A 16,759-nucleotide genomic window follows, 5' to 3' on the forward strand; every position below is an offset into this window, starting at 1 on the left:
CCTTGCTTTAATTTCTACCATATACGACTCTATTCTTTAAAACCATGCCAGGGTTTTGAGTTATTTCTTATTTACAAAAATATTTTTGTAATCCATGTAACATACAATATAATTAAAATCAGGATGAGTGGACATAAATATGATAAACTGATCAAATTAAAACAGTACTGTCCATTTGAAATCGTGAACCTATGCTGTATATAGTTAAGTAGCATGTTAGGTAAGTTCATTGGCAAGTATGCCTCCTTTTAATTAACTTACATGGTATTTACAAAGTGTATAGGAATCATGTCACAAGTTTAACAAATATCTGCAACCTGTTAGAGAGAGAGCAAGGTATACTGACTGTTTTACAAAACCAAGGTAAAGATCCCTAGTGAAATGCAATCAGAAATTGAAGCGACTTACCACACAGGTATTGGGTACCAGAGTGAAATGTCAACTCTGCTTTCACACAGAAACATTAGTCTTCAATTTATACATGTTCCTAACTCTTCATAACAAGCTCCCACAGAAATCTAGACCCTCCCCCCTCTCATTCAAAACCAAACACCTTCTCCTTAACTGCCATTCTGATGTAACTGGATTCCACACACTGCTTTCATCATATTCTAATTTGTTGCTATAGCTCTCAACACTGTTGCTAAGATCCTTAAAATGTCATTGTATCATCATTCTGATTTAGGAGATTTTAGGTGGTTAAACTCCTATGTTTGTTGCCAAACAAATGAGCTAGAAGATTATTTAATAAAGATAAAAGGAGTTTCTCAGGCATAATCTCACTAAAATAAAGTGGCCGAATTTCACATTCATTGGCAAGAAGGGGCTCACAGGTTTCCTTGTGTGCCAATCTTCTTTTAAACTATTTTTTGGCCTGTAATCACAAAGTGCTGTTCCTCAACAATGTGGGGTCTAATTCAGGTGAGTCAGTAGAATTTTAATTGTAACTCTCAGTAATTTTGACTCATGATCACATTCTGTATTGTATAGCAAATTATAATGTTTTTACAAAAGATAAAGGGAGGTGACAAATTAGCTACCCCCTTCCCTTATTAAAAATTTTAAGTTAAATTTCCATGACAGTCATCTTATAACTATCTGAAATGAAACATCCTCATTTGGGTCTCTACTGAGAAATTTAGACAAAACTTTCCTTAAAAGATACTTTGGTTCTTATCATGCTTTTTGTAAAGATAATTTACTCTAAATCTGAGTACATCTTTACTGAAAACCATAGTTATATGCATAGCTTAAGACCGATGATAACCTTACAGAAGGGTTACTAATTATGTAATATTGAATTTATTCAGTGTTTCCCTAATCTGCATCAAATTACATTTGCACCTCTGGAAAAGATTGTCTAAAACCAGATCTTGAAAAAGTCAAAAATTAATAGGAAGCTGTCTGTTCGTCTAAGCCTGTGATGGTCAATTATTTTTTTGTCGAGGTCCCAATTTCTTGGTCAAGATATAGTCAAGGTCCAGAGAAAATAATAATTTAAAAAAAAAAAAAAAAAACCAATAATGATAAGTAAATAAAAAGATTTTGGAGTCCGTTCAAAAGAGTCTGGTGGTCCGTTTTTGGCCCACAGTCTGCCTATTTACCCCCCCCGCTCTAAGCCATCAACTTCGGTAGAGATTGATTCCTAACTTTCCAAAAAATAATCAAAGGTGTTACTAGTAATCTAGATATATTTCTTGTAAACAAAATTTGTTTTAAATAAGTGTTCTTTCTTAGAAAGAGTTGCCCCTTACTGTAGAAATGGAGGTTAAATTGAGTCTCCTCTGAGGATAAGTCCACAACGTAACAATGCCCTGTAAATGAACACTTCCCTGCATGACTTTTCTATTCTTTACCAATAATAATTTCAGGGCTTGCAGATACAGCAGAGGAACATTTTATCATCTGTAACTTACATCTGTAGCAGTAGAATTCTTTGGCATTTGTTGTCACCTGAGCTTTTTTTGTCTTTGCCAGCTTGAAAGTATTGCAGGTGAGACACTCAATGCAGGAAACAGGGTAATCAATAGATAGTGAGAAATGTAAAGCAAAGCAAGGCTAAAAAAAGTGATCTCAGTTGAATGGGAAGTGAAAGGAGCAGTCTGTGTCTTGGAACTCTCCTCTTAAACACAATCCTCCTGTCTCTGCATAGCTCGTATGGTAAGCTCACAAAGATGCTATTCTTTATAGGCAGTTGCTGTTCTCAAAGCTGACATCAGGGAGGGAGGGTTCAGTTATGACATCTGGAACTCATCCATGAAGGTAAGGGGTAAGCAGTAAGACTTAGAGCCTAAAAGTGAGGTTAACAGTGTCAAATGGGAATAAAGAAGAGAGTGAGCAGTCAGTGTCCAAGGTCTTGCCCCAGCTGTCTTGCTTTGTCTCCTTCTGTCTGCATGGCTTGCACAAACCCAGACTTACAGGTGCAGTTCTCTTATAGGTAAATGCTTTTCTCAAAATAGGCACCTGTGAAATGGTAGTAATTAGATTCGGTCCACTAGCTCTACCTGGTAAACTTACTTTAAAAATGTCTATATATCATTGTATATCATTGGGGGCATATATGTTGATGAAAGTAAGTTTTTAAAACTAAAGTCCTAGGAAATGATTTTCAATGGATGCATGTTTAAATGTATTCATTTCTTACAGTCAACAGAATATCTATTAAGTCTTGCTCCAGTAGAACTGTTTAGCAATTGACCACTTAAAGAGGTTTACAGATGTACCCTTCCGCACTTGGAGCACTGTTATACTGTAGTTGCTGCTCTGTAATATAGATCTTGAAGCATTTAGGAATATTTACTCCTTTCAGGGAGAATAAAAAGAAACCAAGAGAGACATGATGGCTCAGGGAATTGGTAGTGATGTCCATAACTCTTTGGTGCAGGATCACTGATTAACATTGTCGGAGAATAACACAGTTCTCACTCTTTGTTTGGGTACAGCAAAGTCAGATACTTTATTCTCTCTCTATCAATTGCATAGAGGGAGAGAGTGCACTAGGACACAAGGTCTCCCCCTCCTAGGCAGGTCTCTCAACAGGTAAACAATTACAGCAAGCATTTATACCTTTTTTTACAGACAATGAAAAGCAACAGCTGCATTTTGTTTATACATTGGTCTTTCTGATATCTTGTTTTTCTCACTTATGTAGACTCTTAGTCTACATTCCATATTGTCTGCACATTATCTACACAAGGTCGCAACAACTTCTCACACAGTTCTTTCCCACTCGCCTCACACAATCCTCGCTTTTACAAATCTCGCGTTATTAGGGTTACAGTTAGTCTGACTCTTGCTAACAAACTGTCATTCATTGCAATCCCCTTCCTGTCAGTTCTTTCTCTGCTTCCACAACATTTAGTGTAGGTTAGTAGTCCATTATCTTACTTCCATTCAGGGAAGTGAATAGGTAGTACCAATATAGTTTGTAGTGGCCAAATGTTGACAAAGGCACTGTCATAATTAAAATTAGTTGGTACTCTGTTAGCCTTCTCATTAGGAAGTCATAGGAGTGGAGACTGACTACCGTCTGCATTAGAAGTGGTAGTTCTCTGGTCAAAGTAGAAGCAAATTGTTTGAGCGGTGAGGGAAACTTCATTTAATCTATGGATAAATTAAGGATTTTAGTCTCATGAGGCCTAGTCTTGTGAGGGCCGTGTGTTCTCAACTCCAAAGGAACTGAAAGTGTGTGGCAGCTTTCAGGAGTGGCCCTGAAGTGATCCCATCACAAGCATTAACTCACTTCCCTTTAAAGAGAGGGAAAAACCATGCTCTTACATCAGATCTTGTCTCTTTTGTTAATTTTGAAGGGTGGTACTGTATGTGCAAGCAGATATGCCAAATATTTTACATACATGCTGTACTGTAATAACTGTTAACTTTGGTTCATATTCTGGACACAAAATTGCAGTCAAATTTAAATCAACAAAAACAGTACATCTTTAAATATTGTATTGAGATTATTTCATCATAACATTTTAATTTAACTTTTAAACAAACTTTTCATTTTGCATTGAAAACTTTTCTCTATGTTCCTTAGGAACTCCAAATGGATCAACAAGCTAAGAAACATCTCCAGGAAGAATTTGATGCATCTTTAGAAGAAAAGGATCAGCTTATCAGCGTCCTGCAGACTCAGGTAACATCACTGATCTAAGAAAGAGGCTCTTGAATCAGTTGAGGGAACAAAAGAGAAATGATCGCCCTCTTTCCGAATACTGTAGTATACAAGGTTTTATAAAGAAATGGCATGGGTTCACTTCTTTAATGGTAGCATTTAGTTCCACATGTCAGTATCTTTTATAACAAATAATGTTTGTTATGTTTGTGGTCTGTAAAGCTTCCTGTACACATGTGGTATTGAAGAAATAATACTTAAGGATGTATACTACAGGTGATAAAGAGCAGTTTTGCAAAATCATTCACACAAGAAATGCATTTGTTTTCTAATGGCAAGTAAAATATCAGAACCATCATTATGGGCCTGGTGTGAGCAGATGTTCTTTGAGTGCTTGCTCATATCGATTCCAATTAGGTGTGTGCGCCGGATATATACCCCAGCCAACCCAACGCCCCCTCAGTTCCTTCTTACTGTCCATGACGGTCGTTGGAACTGTGGAGCGCAGCTTAGCTGAGCTCCACCTCCCTAGCTTCTACTGTAGCACTCGTTCATAGTTGTCAATAGTTTTAAGTAGTTATTACTTCTTTAGTAGTAGTTAATAGTTATTGTTCTTAGTGTAAATAGTAGTTGGGGGTAAGGGGCTTCTCCCCTCCTCTCCCTCCCGGTACCCGGGCTGATGCCGAGGTGTCCGGGTTTCAAACCGTGCTCAGCCTGCCTTAAACCAATGCCTACGGGAGATCCCCACGACTCCTGTTTGAAGTGCCTGGGGAATCCCATCAAACTGACAATTGCTGCATTTGTAAGGCATTCAAGCCTCGGACTAAAAAGGAGCGGGACTTTCACCTGAAGCAGCTCTTTATGGAAGCAGCACTTAGCCTGATGGCCCCATGCCGAGACCTGGCGCTGACTTCGTCGGTTCGGAGCGCGCCTGTGGAACCGGAAGGGTCAGCGCCAAGTCCAGACACCAGCAAAGACTCCCGGCACCGGACGTCTTCGGCACCCCTACCAGCACGGCGTTGCTCCCTGTCTCTGGGACCGAAGAAGCAGCACAAGCAATCTGCTGTCCCCTTGTAGTCGCCAGCGCCACCTGTGCCTCCCTCGGAGCCGCATCCCGTGTTGGAGCATCTGGTAAAGGCACCAACCCCGGTACCATTGACTCTGGCGCCCCAAGGGTCGTCAAGTCCGGTGCACGTAAGCTCCCTGGTGCATACCGTGGTCGAGCTTGCGCTGCCGTCCACCCTGGAGACATTCCCTACGGCGCGCGACATGATTGCGCTCACCAAGCTGTGACCATAGCAGCTTTTGGTACTGCCGGTACGGGCTGGTCCCTCAAAAGGAAAGCCCTCTATGCTGCGTCTTCCGTCGCAGAGTGAGCTAGGACGGCACCGATCCTGGTCACAGTCCTGATCCAGACGCTGGTCTCGTTCACGGCACCGCTCGCAGTCCCGGCACCAATCACCATCTTGGCGCCGGTCGCACTCATGGTGCCGTTCTGCCTCACGAAGATCTACTTCTCAGTACGGTCGGTACCGGTCCAGCTCCCGGCACCGATCCTGACGCCTGTCTGAGTACCGATCTACTCAGAGTCGATCCCGGCACCGTTCCACCCATAGATGTTCGTCGAGGTCCAGATCCGGCTCCTGGCACCTATATGGCCACTGGTACCGGTCGGGATCGCGGTACCACTCGAGACCATGGCGCCGATCTCCATCTCCGCGGCGCAGGGCGGTACCGCACGACAAGGCAACATAGCAAACGCATTCAGCTCCACCTTGGCTGTCCCTCTCCGCCTTGAGGTTGTCCCACGCAGGAAGTGGCTACCATGTCCAGGACTAAGATGTGGACAGTGCTAGTCAATGGCAGGATGAGGGCCAGGATCCTGGTCATAGACCTCCGCAATGGTCCTTTTGGCCACTTGGGCTTACCATCAGGCCCAGGGTGTCCCCTCAGGAGCTTTTCGCTCTGCCCACTTGGAGCCCTGGGTACCAGAGGCCACTGTGAGTCACCCTCCCCTGGGTGGCTCGGAGGCGATGGCTCTGGCCCCAGTTCAGGCCCATGGTCCTAGCATGGTGGACCTAGGGCAGCTGGACCCTCCCCAGCAAGACCTTCCCCAGGACCCGTTAGCCCCGGGAGTATCCTCCTCGTCTTCACCCGACGAGGCAGTAGTGGGTACTTCCTCCTCTGGCCTCCCACCTATAGACCTCTGTGCCCACCAGGAGTTACTCCGCAGGATGGCACAAAACATGAGCCTCCAGGTGGTGGAGGCAGGGCTGTCTCCAGGCACCAGCCCACCAAGCATGTGCTTGGGGCGGCGCCTGGATGGGGGCGGCGCAGCGGGGCGCTCCGGCCTGAGAGCGGGGCCGCGACTGGGCTCACCGCCCTCCCCGCGGTGCTCCGGCCGCCGGGAAGAGCAGAGCCGCAGCGGGCTCGCTGCCCTCCCCTGGTGCTCCGGTCGGGGAGAGCGGGGCCCCGGCCAGGCTCGCCGCCCTCCCCCCGGCGCTCCGGCCGGTCGGGGAGAGCGGGGCCGCGGCGGGCTCGCCACCCTCCCCCCGGCGCTCCGGCCGCCGGGGAGAGCGGAGAGCCCCGGCCAGGCTCGCCGCCCTCCCGCCGGCGCTCCGGCCGCCGGGGAGAGCAGAGAGCCCCGGCCGGGCTCGCCGCCCTCCCCTGCAGCGATGGGGGCGGTGGGTGGCTTTTTTGCCTAGGGTGGCAAAAAAGCCAGAGCCGGCCCTGGGTGGAGGTAAAGGATCCGGTAGTGGACCTTCTGTTTGTCGACACAGCGACCAGAATAGCCTTGCCCTTCATCTGGACTATTCAGGCTAATGCCAATACGATCCGGCCTCTATTCCTCCTACTGCCAAACGGGTAGAGAGGAAGTATTTTGTCCCCTCCAAAGACTACGAATACTTGTTTACTCACCCCCAGCCGTGCTCCCTAGTTGTACAGTCCGTTAACGAGAGGGAAAGACACGACCAGCAAGCTCCCACTCCTAAATCCAAGGACGCTAGACGCCTGGATTTATTTGGGTGCAAAATTTATTCCACTGGCGGCTTGCAGCTCAGAGTGGCTAACCAGCAGGCCCTCTTCAGCCGATATAATTATAATACCTGGAACTTAATGCAGAAATTCAAAGAGCTTATTCCTCAGGAGTCCAGGGAGGAGTTTGGGGCTCTACTAGAGGAGGGCAAGAAGGTAGCCAGGATATCTTGACAAGCCTCAATAGATGTGGCAGACTCGGTGGCTAGGACTCTAGCCTCGGGCGTAGCTATGTGCCGCATCTCGTGGCTACAGGTCTCCTGTCTCCCACCGGAACTCCAGCAGACTATACAGGACCTACCCTTTGATGGCCAGGGTCCGTTTTCAGAGAAGATGGACTCCAGGCTTCAGAGTCTGAAGGACAACCGAGCCACCATGCGTTCACTGGGCAACCCCAACTGCAGTGCACCTACCCTAACCCCCGGCTGAGACAGGACTTCTCTAGAAGACGCGGCCGGGGTGGTAGGCAGAGACAGTCTGATCCGCAGACAGGCCAGAACCAGGGTCCCCCCAAACCATCGGCGGGGACCAAACAAAATTTTTGAGGGTGCGCCTGAGGGCAGAGCACCAGTCTCCTTCCAGGATCCTTCCCCGCCTTTCAACAACCGCCTCTCCTGTTTACTCCGTGCGTGGTCCCGTATAACATCAGACCCCCTGGGTCTTACATACGGTGGAAAGTGGATACCGCCTTCAATTTGTTCCCCCCCACCACACCCTCCTTCCCCGTCCCTCTTCAGGGACCCCTCTCATGAGCAACTCCTTCTACAGGAGGTGCGAATGCTCTTTACACCGCTGAAGCAAGTTCTCTTGACGTTTCACTCTCTTAATCAGAGTTTCTAGTGTCCAAGCTGCCACAGGAAACAAAGATGTAACTTTGTAACATACAGACTCAGAAATTTTCTGTAGAGGAGGTTCCAAGGGAACTGAGGGGCAGGGGGTTTAACTCGCATTATTTCCAAATCCCCAAGGCAAAGGGAGGGCTACGGCCTATCCTGGACCTGCGCGGACTCAACAAATTCATGGTAAGGTTGAAGTTCCGCATGGTTTCCCTAGTCAACCAACAGCACTTCCAGTTTACCGTCCTTCCCTTTGGTCTATCCCTGGCACCAAGGGTCTTTACAAAGTATATGGCCGTCATAGCTGCCTCACTCCGTCGACATCGGATCCAAGTGTTTCCGTACCTCGACGACTGGCTCATTCGGAGCCGTTCCAGGGACCAGGTGAAATCTCATGTTCCGTTCACCATGAGCTTGTTCAGACAGCTGCGGCTGCTGCTCAATCTCGGGAAGTCCACTTTGGAGCCAACCCAAAGAATAGACTTCATTGGAGCAGTTCTAGATTCGAGACTCGCCCATGCGTCTCTACCACACGCGCGCTTTCAGTCTTTGGTGAGCATCATTCATGGCCTCCGAGGCTTCCCGACAGTACGGACGTGCCTGGGTCTCCTGGGACACATGGCGTTTTGTACCTTCGTGACCAGACATGCCAGACTGCGCCTCCGTCCACTTCAGGCCTGGCTCTCAACCGTATACCACCCAGGCCAGGACAGCATGGGCACAGTGGTCACGGTACTGCCGGAAGTTTTAACCTCCCTGGACTGGTGGCTGAACCCCAACTCACTATGCAAAGGGGTACCATTCCATGCCCCACAACCCTCCCTGGCCCTAACTACAGATGCATCATCTTTGGGTTGGGACGCTCACCTTGTGGATCTTCGCACACGGGGCCTTTGGTCCACACAAGACATATCCCTGCACATCAATGTATGGGAGCTGAGAGCAGTGCACCTGGCTTGTCAAGAGTTCCACAAGCACCTTCAGGGCCGTTGTGTTGCAGTTTTCACAGACAACACAAAGGCCATGTTTTATATCAACAAACAAGGGGGAGCGCGATCGTTCCCACTCTGTCAGGAAGCCATTCACCTGTGGGAATTCTGCGTAGCCCACTCGATCCACCTGTGGCGTCATTTCTCCCAGGAGTACGGAACACCTTAGCGGACCACCTCAGCAGATTCTTCCAGGCTCACGAGTGGTCGAGTCGCCTGGACGTCATCCACTCTGTCTTCTGGAAGTGGGGGTTTCCCCAGATAGACCTATTGGCCTCTCGCAAGAATCAGAAGTGCCAGGTGTTCTGCTCTCTCCAGGGACGCTCCCCAGGTTCCCTGTCGGACGCCTTCCTAATACCGTGGAAACACCACCTGTATTACACCTGTCCTCCATTCCCGTTAGTCCACAGGGTCCTGCTCAAGTTGCGCAGGGACAGAGCCCACTTAATTTTGGTTGCCCCAGCGTGGCCCAGGCAGCACTGGTATACCACTCTCCTAGATCTGTCGGTGATCACTCCAATTCCCCTTCCGTTCTGGCTGGACCTGATCACTCAGGAACATGGATGATTCTGCCATCCCGACCTGCAATCCCTCCACCTCACAGCTTGGATGCTACATGGCTAACTCAATTTGAGCTATGTTGGTCCCGCTCAGTACAGCAGGTCCTTTTGGGTAGCAGAAAGCCCTCTACTAGGTCCATGTATTTGGCCAAGTGGAAGCGTTTTTCCTGCTGATGTGCTCTGAGCAATACTGCCCCCTGGAGGCGCCAGTACCTACCATCTTAGACTACCTCTTGTCCTTGAAACAGCAGGGCCTGGCAGTTTCATCCATCAGAGTACACCTAGCAGTGATTTCGTCCTTCCACCCGGGTGAAAATGGGCGCTTGGTCTTCTCCAATCCCATGGTCAGCAGGTTCCTCAAGGGATTAGAACGTCTGTACCCGCCAATTTGGAATCCGGCCCCTACATGGAACCTCAGCCTGGTCCCTATCCAGACGCATGGGTGCCCCGTTCGAGCCGATGGCCACCTGCTCGCTCCTGTACCTTTCCTGGAAGACAGCCTTCCTCGTAGCTATCACCTCGGCGAGACGTTTGTCCGAGCTTAGAGCCCTCATGTCGGAATCACGTATACGGTGTTCCATAAGGAAAAGATACAATTGCGACCACACCCTGCCTTCCTTCCTAAGGTGGTGTCTGCCTTCCATGTCAACCAAGACATCTTCCTCCCGGTCTTCTATCCGAAGCTGCACGCTTCTCGACGGGACCAACAGCTGCACTCCCTAGACACTCGCAGGGCCCTCGCCTTTTACATCGAACGAATGAAACCTTTTAGGAAGACAACTCAGCTGTTCGTAGCTGTGGCAGACCGGATGAAGGACCTTCCAGTCTCCACCCAGCGCGTCTCGTCCTGGATCACATTATGCATCTGTGCGTGCTGTGACTTGGCTAGTGTCCCAACTACGCACCTTACTGCTCACTCCACTCGGGCTCAAGCTTCACCCTCAGCTTTCCTGGCTCATGTACCCATGCAGGACATATGCAGGGCAGCAACTTGGTCATCGGTGCATACTTTGCATAGTGGATAACAAATAGTCCAGCAGTCAAGGGGTGACGCGGCATTTGGCTCAGCAGTTCTGCATTCCGCGACATCTTACTCTGACCCCACCGCCTAGGTAAGGCTTGGGAGTCACCTAATTGGAATTGATATGAGCAAGCACTTGAAGAAGAAAAGATGGTTACTCACCTTTGTAACTGTTGTTCTTTGAGATGTGTTGCTCCTATCAATTCCAAACCTGCCCCTCTTCCCCTTTGTCGGAGTAGCCGGCAAGAAGGAAGTGAGGGGGTGCTGGGTAGGCTGGAGTATATATCCAGCGCCGTAAAGGCGCCACTCCAGGAGGCTCCACAGCTGACCCACGGGATGTTGCTAGGGTAAAAATTCTCTGACGATCGTGCACGCGGCGCGCATACACCTAATTGGAATGGACATGAGCAACACATCTCGAAGAACAACAGTTACAAAGGTGAGTAACCATCTTTTAGGGCTGGTAAGTTTTCACAACGCTTACGCAAAGATGATATTGGAAAAATGTCCCATTTTGCTTCACCACCTATAAGAATGATAGTGTTTATATGAGCGGAGAAAAAACAATAATTATTGTGAAATCTTATCAAAGAGAATTTGCCTTTCTATGGTACGGCGATACCAATTTGATTAGAGCTTCTTTCCATTTTGAAAGAAAAACATGTAAGGATGTATATGTATCATAATATTGCTTCATTTTTAACAAAATGGATATTTTATTTAGGTATCTTTGCTGAAACAGCGATTACAGAATGGCCAGATAAGCACTGAATTACCTGAGACAAATACTGAAACTGAACCACAAAGTCCAGCAAAAGAAATCAATGCAGAAAATGTTTTGGAGCCAGGAAGTACTGGTAGGTGTTTTTCAGAGAAATTTTGGAGAGGGTGGGACCAAAAGGATGATGCAGTTATGACAGCGTATCAGCAGGTGCAACTTAGGCTAATGTAATAAAAAAAAAAAATGCTTTCCAGAGGAAGATAGTATGCCTCAAAATATGGCAGCTAAGAAGCTTGAGGAAGTACAGAGGAGTAAAGTCTCAAGTTCAGACATGTTACTTGTCAGTCATCGAAAATTTGAGAAACTGTACAGCTGAAGTCATGTGTAGCCTGATTAATCCAAACTGCCTCAGACCATAGTAGAAACTGCCTCATACCATAGTACTTCATCCATTTGGTTTACTGTGTTTTTTATGGTATTGTTCTTGGATAAGTTTGGCCCCAGGCTTTTCTTTCGTGGCCTTTTGACTTCAGAAGGGACTGCTTCCCCTGGGTTGCATTTGACCTGCTTTTGAGGAGTGTGTCAATGGTTGTACAGGTTCCTTAAGTTCCTGATCCATCTTGGTTTCTTAAAACATTATTGACAGGCCGTTGTTAGCAGGGGGAGAGTGCTGCCTATCCTTATTGTGTTGAGGTCTTCTTTCTGGAATCCATCAAGGAACCCTTTCTGGGATTCTGGAATGGTTGCCAGTTACTACCCTGTGTCGTTTCTCCACTTCCTGAAGAAGGTGAAAAATTATATGAATTTATCTTGCTGCCTAGGTTCATGAACGATCTCCTGATTTGGTTTTTCTGAACTTCTCATCTGCTTTTGAAATGATTGCCACTGGCTTGTAATTTTTGTGACCAAAAGACTGGTTTTTATTTGCTATTTTGGTTTTTATTTTCTTTAAAAATTCCCTTGCGTAATACTGCCAGCTAGATACTTTTGAGCTACATCATACTCCACCCTGAGAAAACAGGAGTCTGGTTGGTTGGAGCTAGAGAGAAGTCCACCACGTGAAGTGGTTTGCTTCTCATTTATATCTCTGTGTGTTGAGGATATTCTACTTGAGGCAACAGGCCAGATTAAGAATCTTGGTGTCATTCAATCACACCATTTGCATGGCAAATCTTGTTGGATGTGGCGCAAATATTTTTTGAACTGTGCAACTTGTGTAAGGTTTGCACCCTTAAAAATCAAAATGTGACAGAGGTGTTCTCAATGAGCCTTGTGGTCTCAATAGCATTGTTGTTCCTTTTTCCTCCATTTTTGATGAATCATACCTCTCAATTTAGTTAATTGTTTAAAAACATCTTGTTAAAAGTTAATGATTTCATATTATTTTAAAATATTTGTATTATGTTAAGGTCTCAGGAGCCTTTGTGGAGGGCTGCTCTAGAAATAAATATGTGGTTTAATTATGAATGCAGTGCATTGATGGCTCACTCTATGTAATGAAGGTGCATTCAGCTTGACTTTGTGCGCTTATTACAGTCAATGAAAGAATCTTCACATTTGTCTGATCCAGAATTAGTCCTCATTGTCAAGTGGAAAACTGGAAAAGAGCTTTGAGGAAAAGACTATTTTGCCATTTTGTATCTATATGCACGTTTACGGTTGGATCTTGAAAGCATTCAGGTTTTGTAGATGGCTAAAAGTAACTCTAAATTCAATTGTAATGTTGCTGATTTGGAGTTTATTTGAAAATGTACTCTCCTCTCACACTCCCAGAGGAATAAACAGTTTAATTTCTATTTATAGTTAAAAATCACTGTTGCCGCTTTTAGGTGCATTATGCTGCTTCAGTGGCTTTCCCTGTTGTCTGTTTACTTCTATCTAGGTAGTCAGTCATTTTAGTATTATTACAAGGAGTCTTGACATGAGGGTATGATAAAAGATCTGTATTTTGAAAAAGTAGTGCTTGTAGTAATGGGGTTATGTTGTCTGTAGATGGTGATGGAGATTCTGCAAAAACACTAGAAACTCTGATTAAGAGAGTGAAACGTCAAGAGAACTTGCTTCAGCGGTGTAAAGAGATGATTCGATCGCACAAGGAACGCTCTGCACAGCTAACCAATGAGAAAGAAGCACTGCAGGAACAACTAGAAGAAAGACTTCAGGAATTAGAGAAAATGAAGGTATGGCGAAATCCCTAACTCTTGATAGATATCAGCTAATGTAGTGCAAGAGTTCTGGTATCATTTACTTAATTTACACACCTGTTCTGATGGTGTGGGTCATTAAACTGATTTAATACAAAATACTGTGTGGCAGCTGTGCCAAGCTGCCACAGGAAACAAAGATGTAACTTTGTAACATACAGACTCAGAAATTTTCCTTGTAAGTCAGAAGTTTAATCACTGTAATATTTGGCTGAAAGTTCCCCTATTTTAATGTTTAAACAATTATGTCACTGGAAAAGCTAGACATCTGTGGTAGTTGGGATAGAATACTACAACAACAACAACAAAAGAAAAAAGAAAAACCTACTCGTACATGTCTGAAAGAACATATCAAGATATAAAACAAGTGTTTTTAGTAGTTCACTAACAGCAAGAACACAGTGATGTATTAAGAAATATTTTGAGGCTTAGTATAATGAAGGGAACTTCTCACATAAAGATAGCTTTTATGAAGAAAAAAATGGATAGATATAAAGTTCCTGTATTCAAATTTTTTAAACATATCAAAATAAACATGGGATTTCTTAATAAGTGCAGAATGTGTTCATACTAGTTTGCCTGTTTTGTTTCAGGGCGGTGAGCATTTGAATCTTGTTTCCATTTCTTGGGTGAGATTCTTATCCTCACCCTGGCATATACCACGTAAAAGGGCTGGAGCAACGTAAACTGGCTTTTGTGCATAGGAAAGGATTCTCCCAGGACAAGAACTGTGGAAGGCAGCTGTAATGTTGCCTTCTTCAGACCCACTTAAGAGCTTTGGGGTGGGGGTAGGGCTGGCATGTCTGGGGTGGGTTTGCATCATGTGGCTCTGCAGATATTCTGGACAACACTGCCACCCACAGGATAGCCTCAGGAGGTTACCATCATTTTAGACCACCCCTCAGAGATGTTAAAACTACAACAGGGACTGGCAAGTTCCTTGCCCTGGCTTGTGAGTTATATGATGGACTACTTAGAAACAAAGCACAAAATCTCGTTTCTTTTCTCTCTCACATTTAGGGACTTTTGCTTACATTTATCCAGACTTGAAAAAGAGGCAACTTTTTCTTATTGTTGGGAATGCTTTAGCTTTTTTTCATCTCTTGTGGTTTTTCAGGAACTTCACATGGCTGAGAAAACAAAACTGATTACTCAATTGCGCGATGCAAAGAATTTGATTGAGCAGCTAGAACAAGATAAGGTAAATAAGTCAATGTTTTTTCTTTAAACTTTCAGTATGGCTAGCACACGATTTTGGGATAAAATTTGTACAAGCTCAAACTGTCTGACCTCTATTTCTAGTTCTATTACAACTGCTTTTAGTAGTGGTTTGGTTTTATTTTACATTCCAGATTCATAGTGTTTTGTTTGCTTGTTAAAAGTTAAACAGTTGTTAGAAGGCTATATTTTGTAAATGCTTTGGTATGGTTGACTAGTAGTTCAGCTGATTGGGACATGTTTTTAAAAGACAGCTTAGTGATTAGTAGTCTAGGTGAATTTCTAACTAATAGTTATAATACTAGGTTATGAGAAAAATAGTATCTAAAATGTAATTTGGAAATGTACATATATGGTAAAAAGTGATCACTGAAGAAGTAATACCCATCATGTGCTTGAGATAGGAAGAGTTTTAATAGCTTCTATTTTATATAGGTTCTTATACTGCACTCATCACGTTAGTATCGGAGTGCCTTCCAGTAGTGTATTAAGCATTGTGACTTAATATCTGTCACGTTTTTGTTTCCTCATCCTTTCCCTGGAGGAAGATGTATGCAGTGGAGTGCTTTGGGTTTTTATTTTTACATATATATATATATAAACACACACATGCACATACACACACATGCTCTGCTATATGTTGATTAGAGAATACAAGGTCTAAGAATGGAAGGTGATGAGGTTTGTGATGATCCAGGATTGTGTCCTGGTGTGTAGTTGTTTTTGGCACATGCTATGTATTTATGTATTAGTCTCACCTGAAGCATTTCTTGACTAGGGCATGGTAATAGCAGAGACAAAACGACAAATGCATGAAACAATGGAAATGAAGGAAGAGGAAATTGCTCAGCTGCGTGCTCATATCAAGCAGATGACTACCCAAGGCGAGGAGTTACGAGAACAGAAAGAAAAATCTGAAAAAGCTGGTAAGAAATTCTGGAGGTTATTGGCTTTTATGTTTGAATGGGAAAAAGCTTCGGCATGGTCTATCTGCACTCTCTCATCAGTCATCTCATCTTGGTATTAAAACAATTCCCTGTCCTGCCAGTGTTCCTCTACCGCTTCCTACTAACATCACTGCTATGTAGGGGAAGAAAGTTCAATTTGGTCTCTGCCTCCCCAGATAACTAGAGATTGAGAACATTTTATATTGTTTTCTTTAATATCCAAATTCACTAATCCAGTGATGAAATGTTGCTGAACGACAACCATACCTATCCCTTTCTGCACGAGGAAAGATTGCTGTGATTTGGTGGGTTTGTATAGTTTTCAGCAGAGAAAATTGGAGGGGAAAAATATTAGTGCATTTTTGTCAGAAGTGTAGTTCATATTTTCTGTAACCTCAACCATAGGAGAGAATGTACATATGGGAGTGGAGTGGGGAAGAGGATGAAACAAGTTAGGCTTTTACATTTTTAGGGGAAAACCTATGACTGTGCCTCAAAGTATTAGTATCAGAAACATCCACTAATTTATTTCTAGCTGAACATAAACACAAAGCATAATTTATTTGTTCCAGGCTTTAAACTGTTTTGTTATATAAATACACATATCAGTTTTCTTTACAAGAAAATGGGTAACCTACTAAATGTGTGTGCGAATGTAGTACTAATTTAACAGGCCAAACTATATTCCTTGGAAAACAAAATGCGACCTTGTACAGCATAGCTTATAGAAGGTTTAGTTTTATTTGCATTCAATTTGCTTTCATAATCATTTTGAGAAACCTCACCTGAAAGTTGCATTTAATGCAGCTAATAAAAAATGAATAGTTTAATTTGCATAAAATGCACATTACAAATGTATTCTGTTGCTAAGATCTAATGAGAAGTTCAGATTCAGAAATTTTATTGCAGTTCACTTTATATTTAGGTAAAATTAAAACAGAACTTTACACTATAAAGATGGATTTACAACATGAGTAAATTATGTACGTTCTGAATGATGCAAAGGAACTGACTGAGCATCTAAAGCCAGAAAAGGTAAACAGAAAAGAAATATAATTCCATAGATGGTCTATTAGCAAACCTTTGGAAAACTTGTGAAAACACCAAACA

At 44.4% G+C, this 16,759-nt stretch overlaps 1 protein-coding gene across 3 annotated transcripts in view; it reads left to right on the forward strand.

Annotated features, from left to right (window-relative positions):
• Positions 1-16,759, forward strand: part of GOLGA4 (golgin A4) — a 116,669-nt gene that overhangs the window by 39,740 nt on the left and 60,170 nt on the right. For all 3 annotated transcript variants that reach the window (XM_034761124.1, XM_034761125.1, XM_034761126.1), the window contains 5 exons: positions 4,040-4,138; positions 11,284-11,416; positions 13,273-13,460; positions 14,602-14,685; positions 15,481-15,628. In XM_034761124.1, coding sequence (XP_034617015.1) covers positions 4,040-4,138; positions 11,284-11,416; positions 13,273-13,460; positions 14,602-14,685; positions 15,481-15,628 — 652 coding nt within the window. The remainder of the gene's footprint in view (positions 1-4,039; positions 4,139-11,283; positions 11,417-13,272; positions 13,461-14,601; positions 14,686-15,480; positions 15,629-16,759) is intronic.

Source organism: Trachemys scripta, chromosome 2 (genome assembly GCF_013100865.1).
Source record: "Trachemys scripta elegans isolate TJP31775 chromosome 2, CAS_Tse_1.0, whole genome shotgun sequence".
Taxonomy (NCBI): domain Eukaryota; kingdom Metazoa; phylum Chordata; order Testudines; family Emydidae; genus Trachemys; species Trachemys scripta.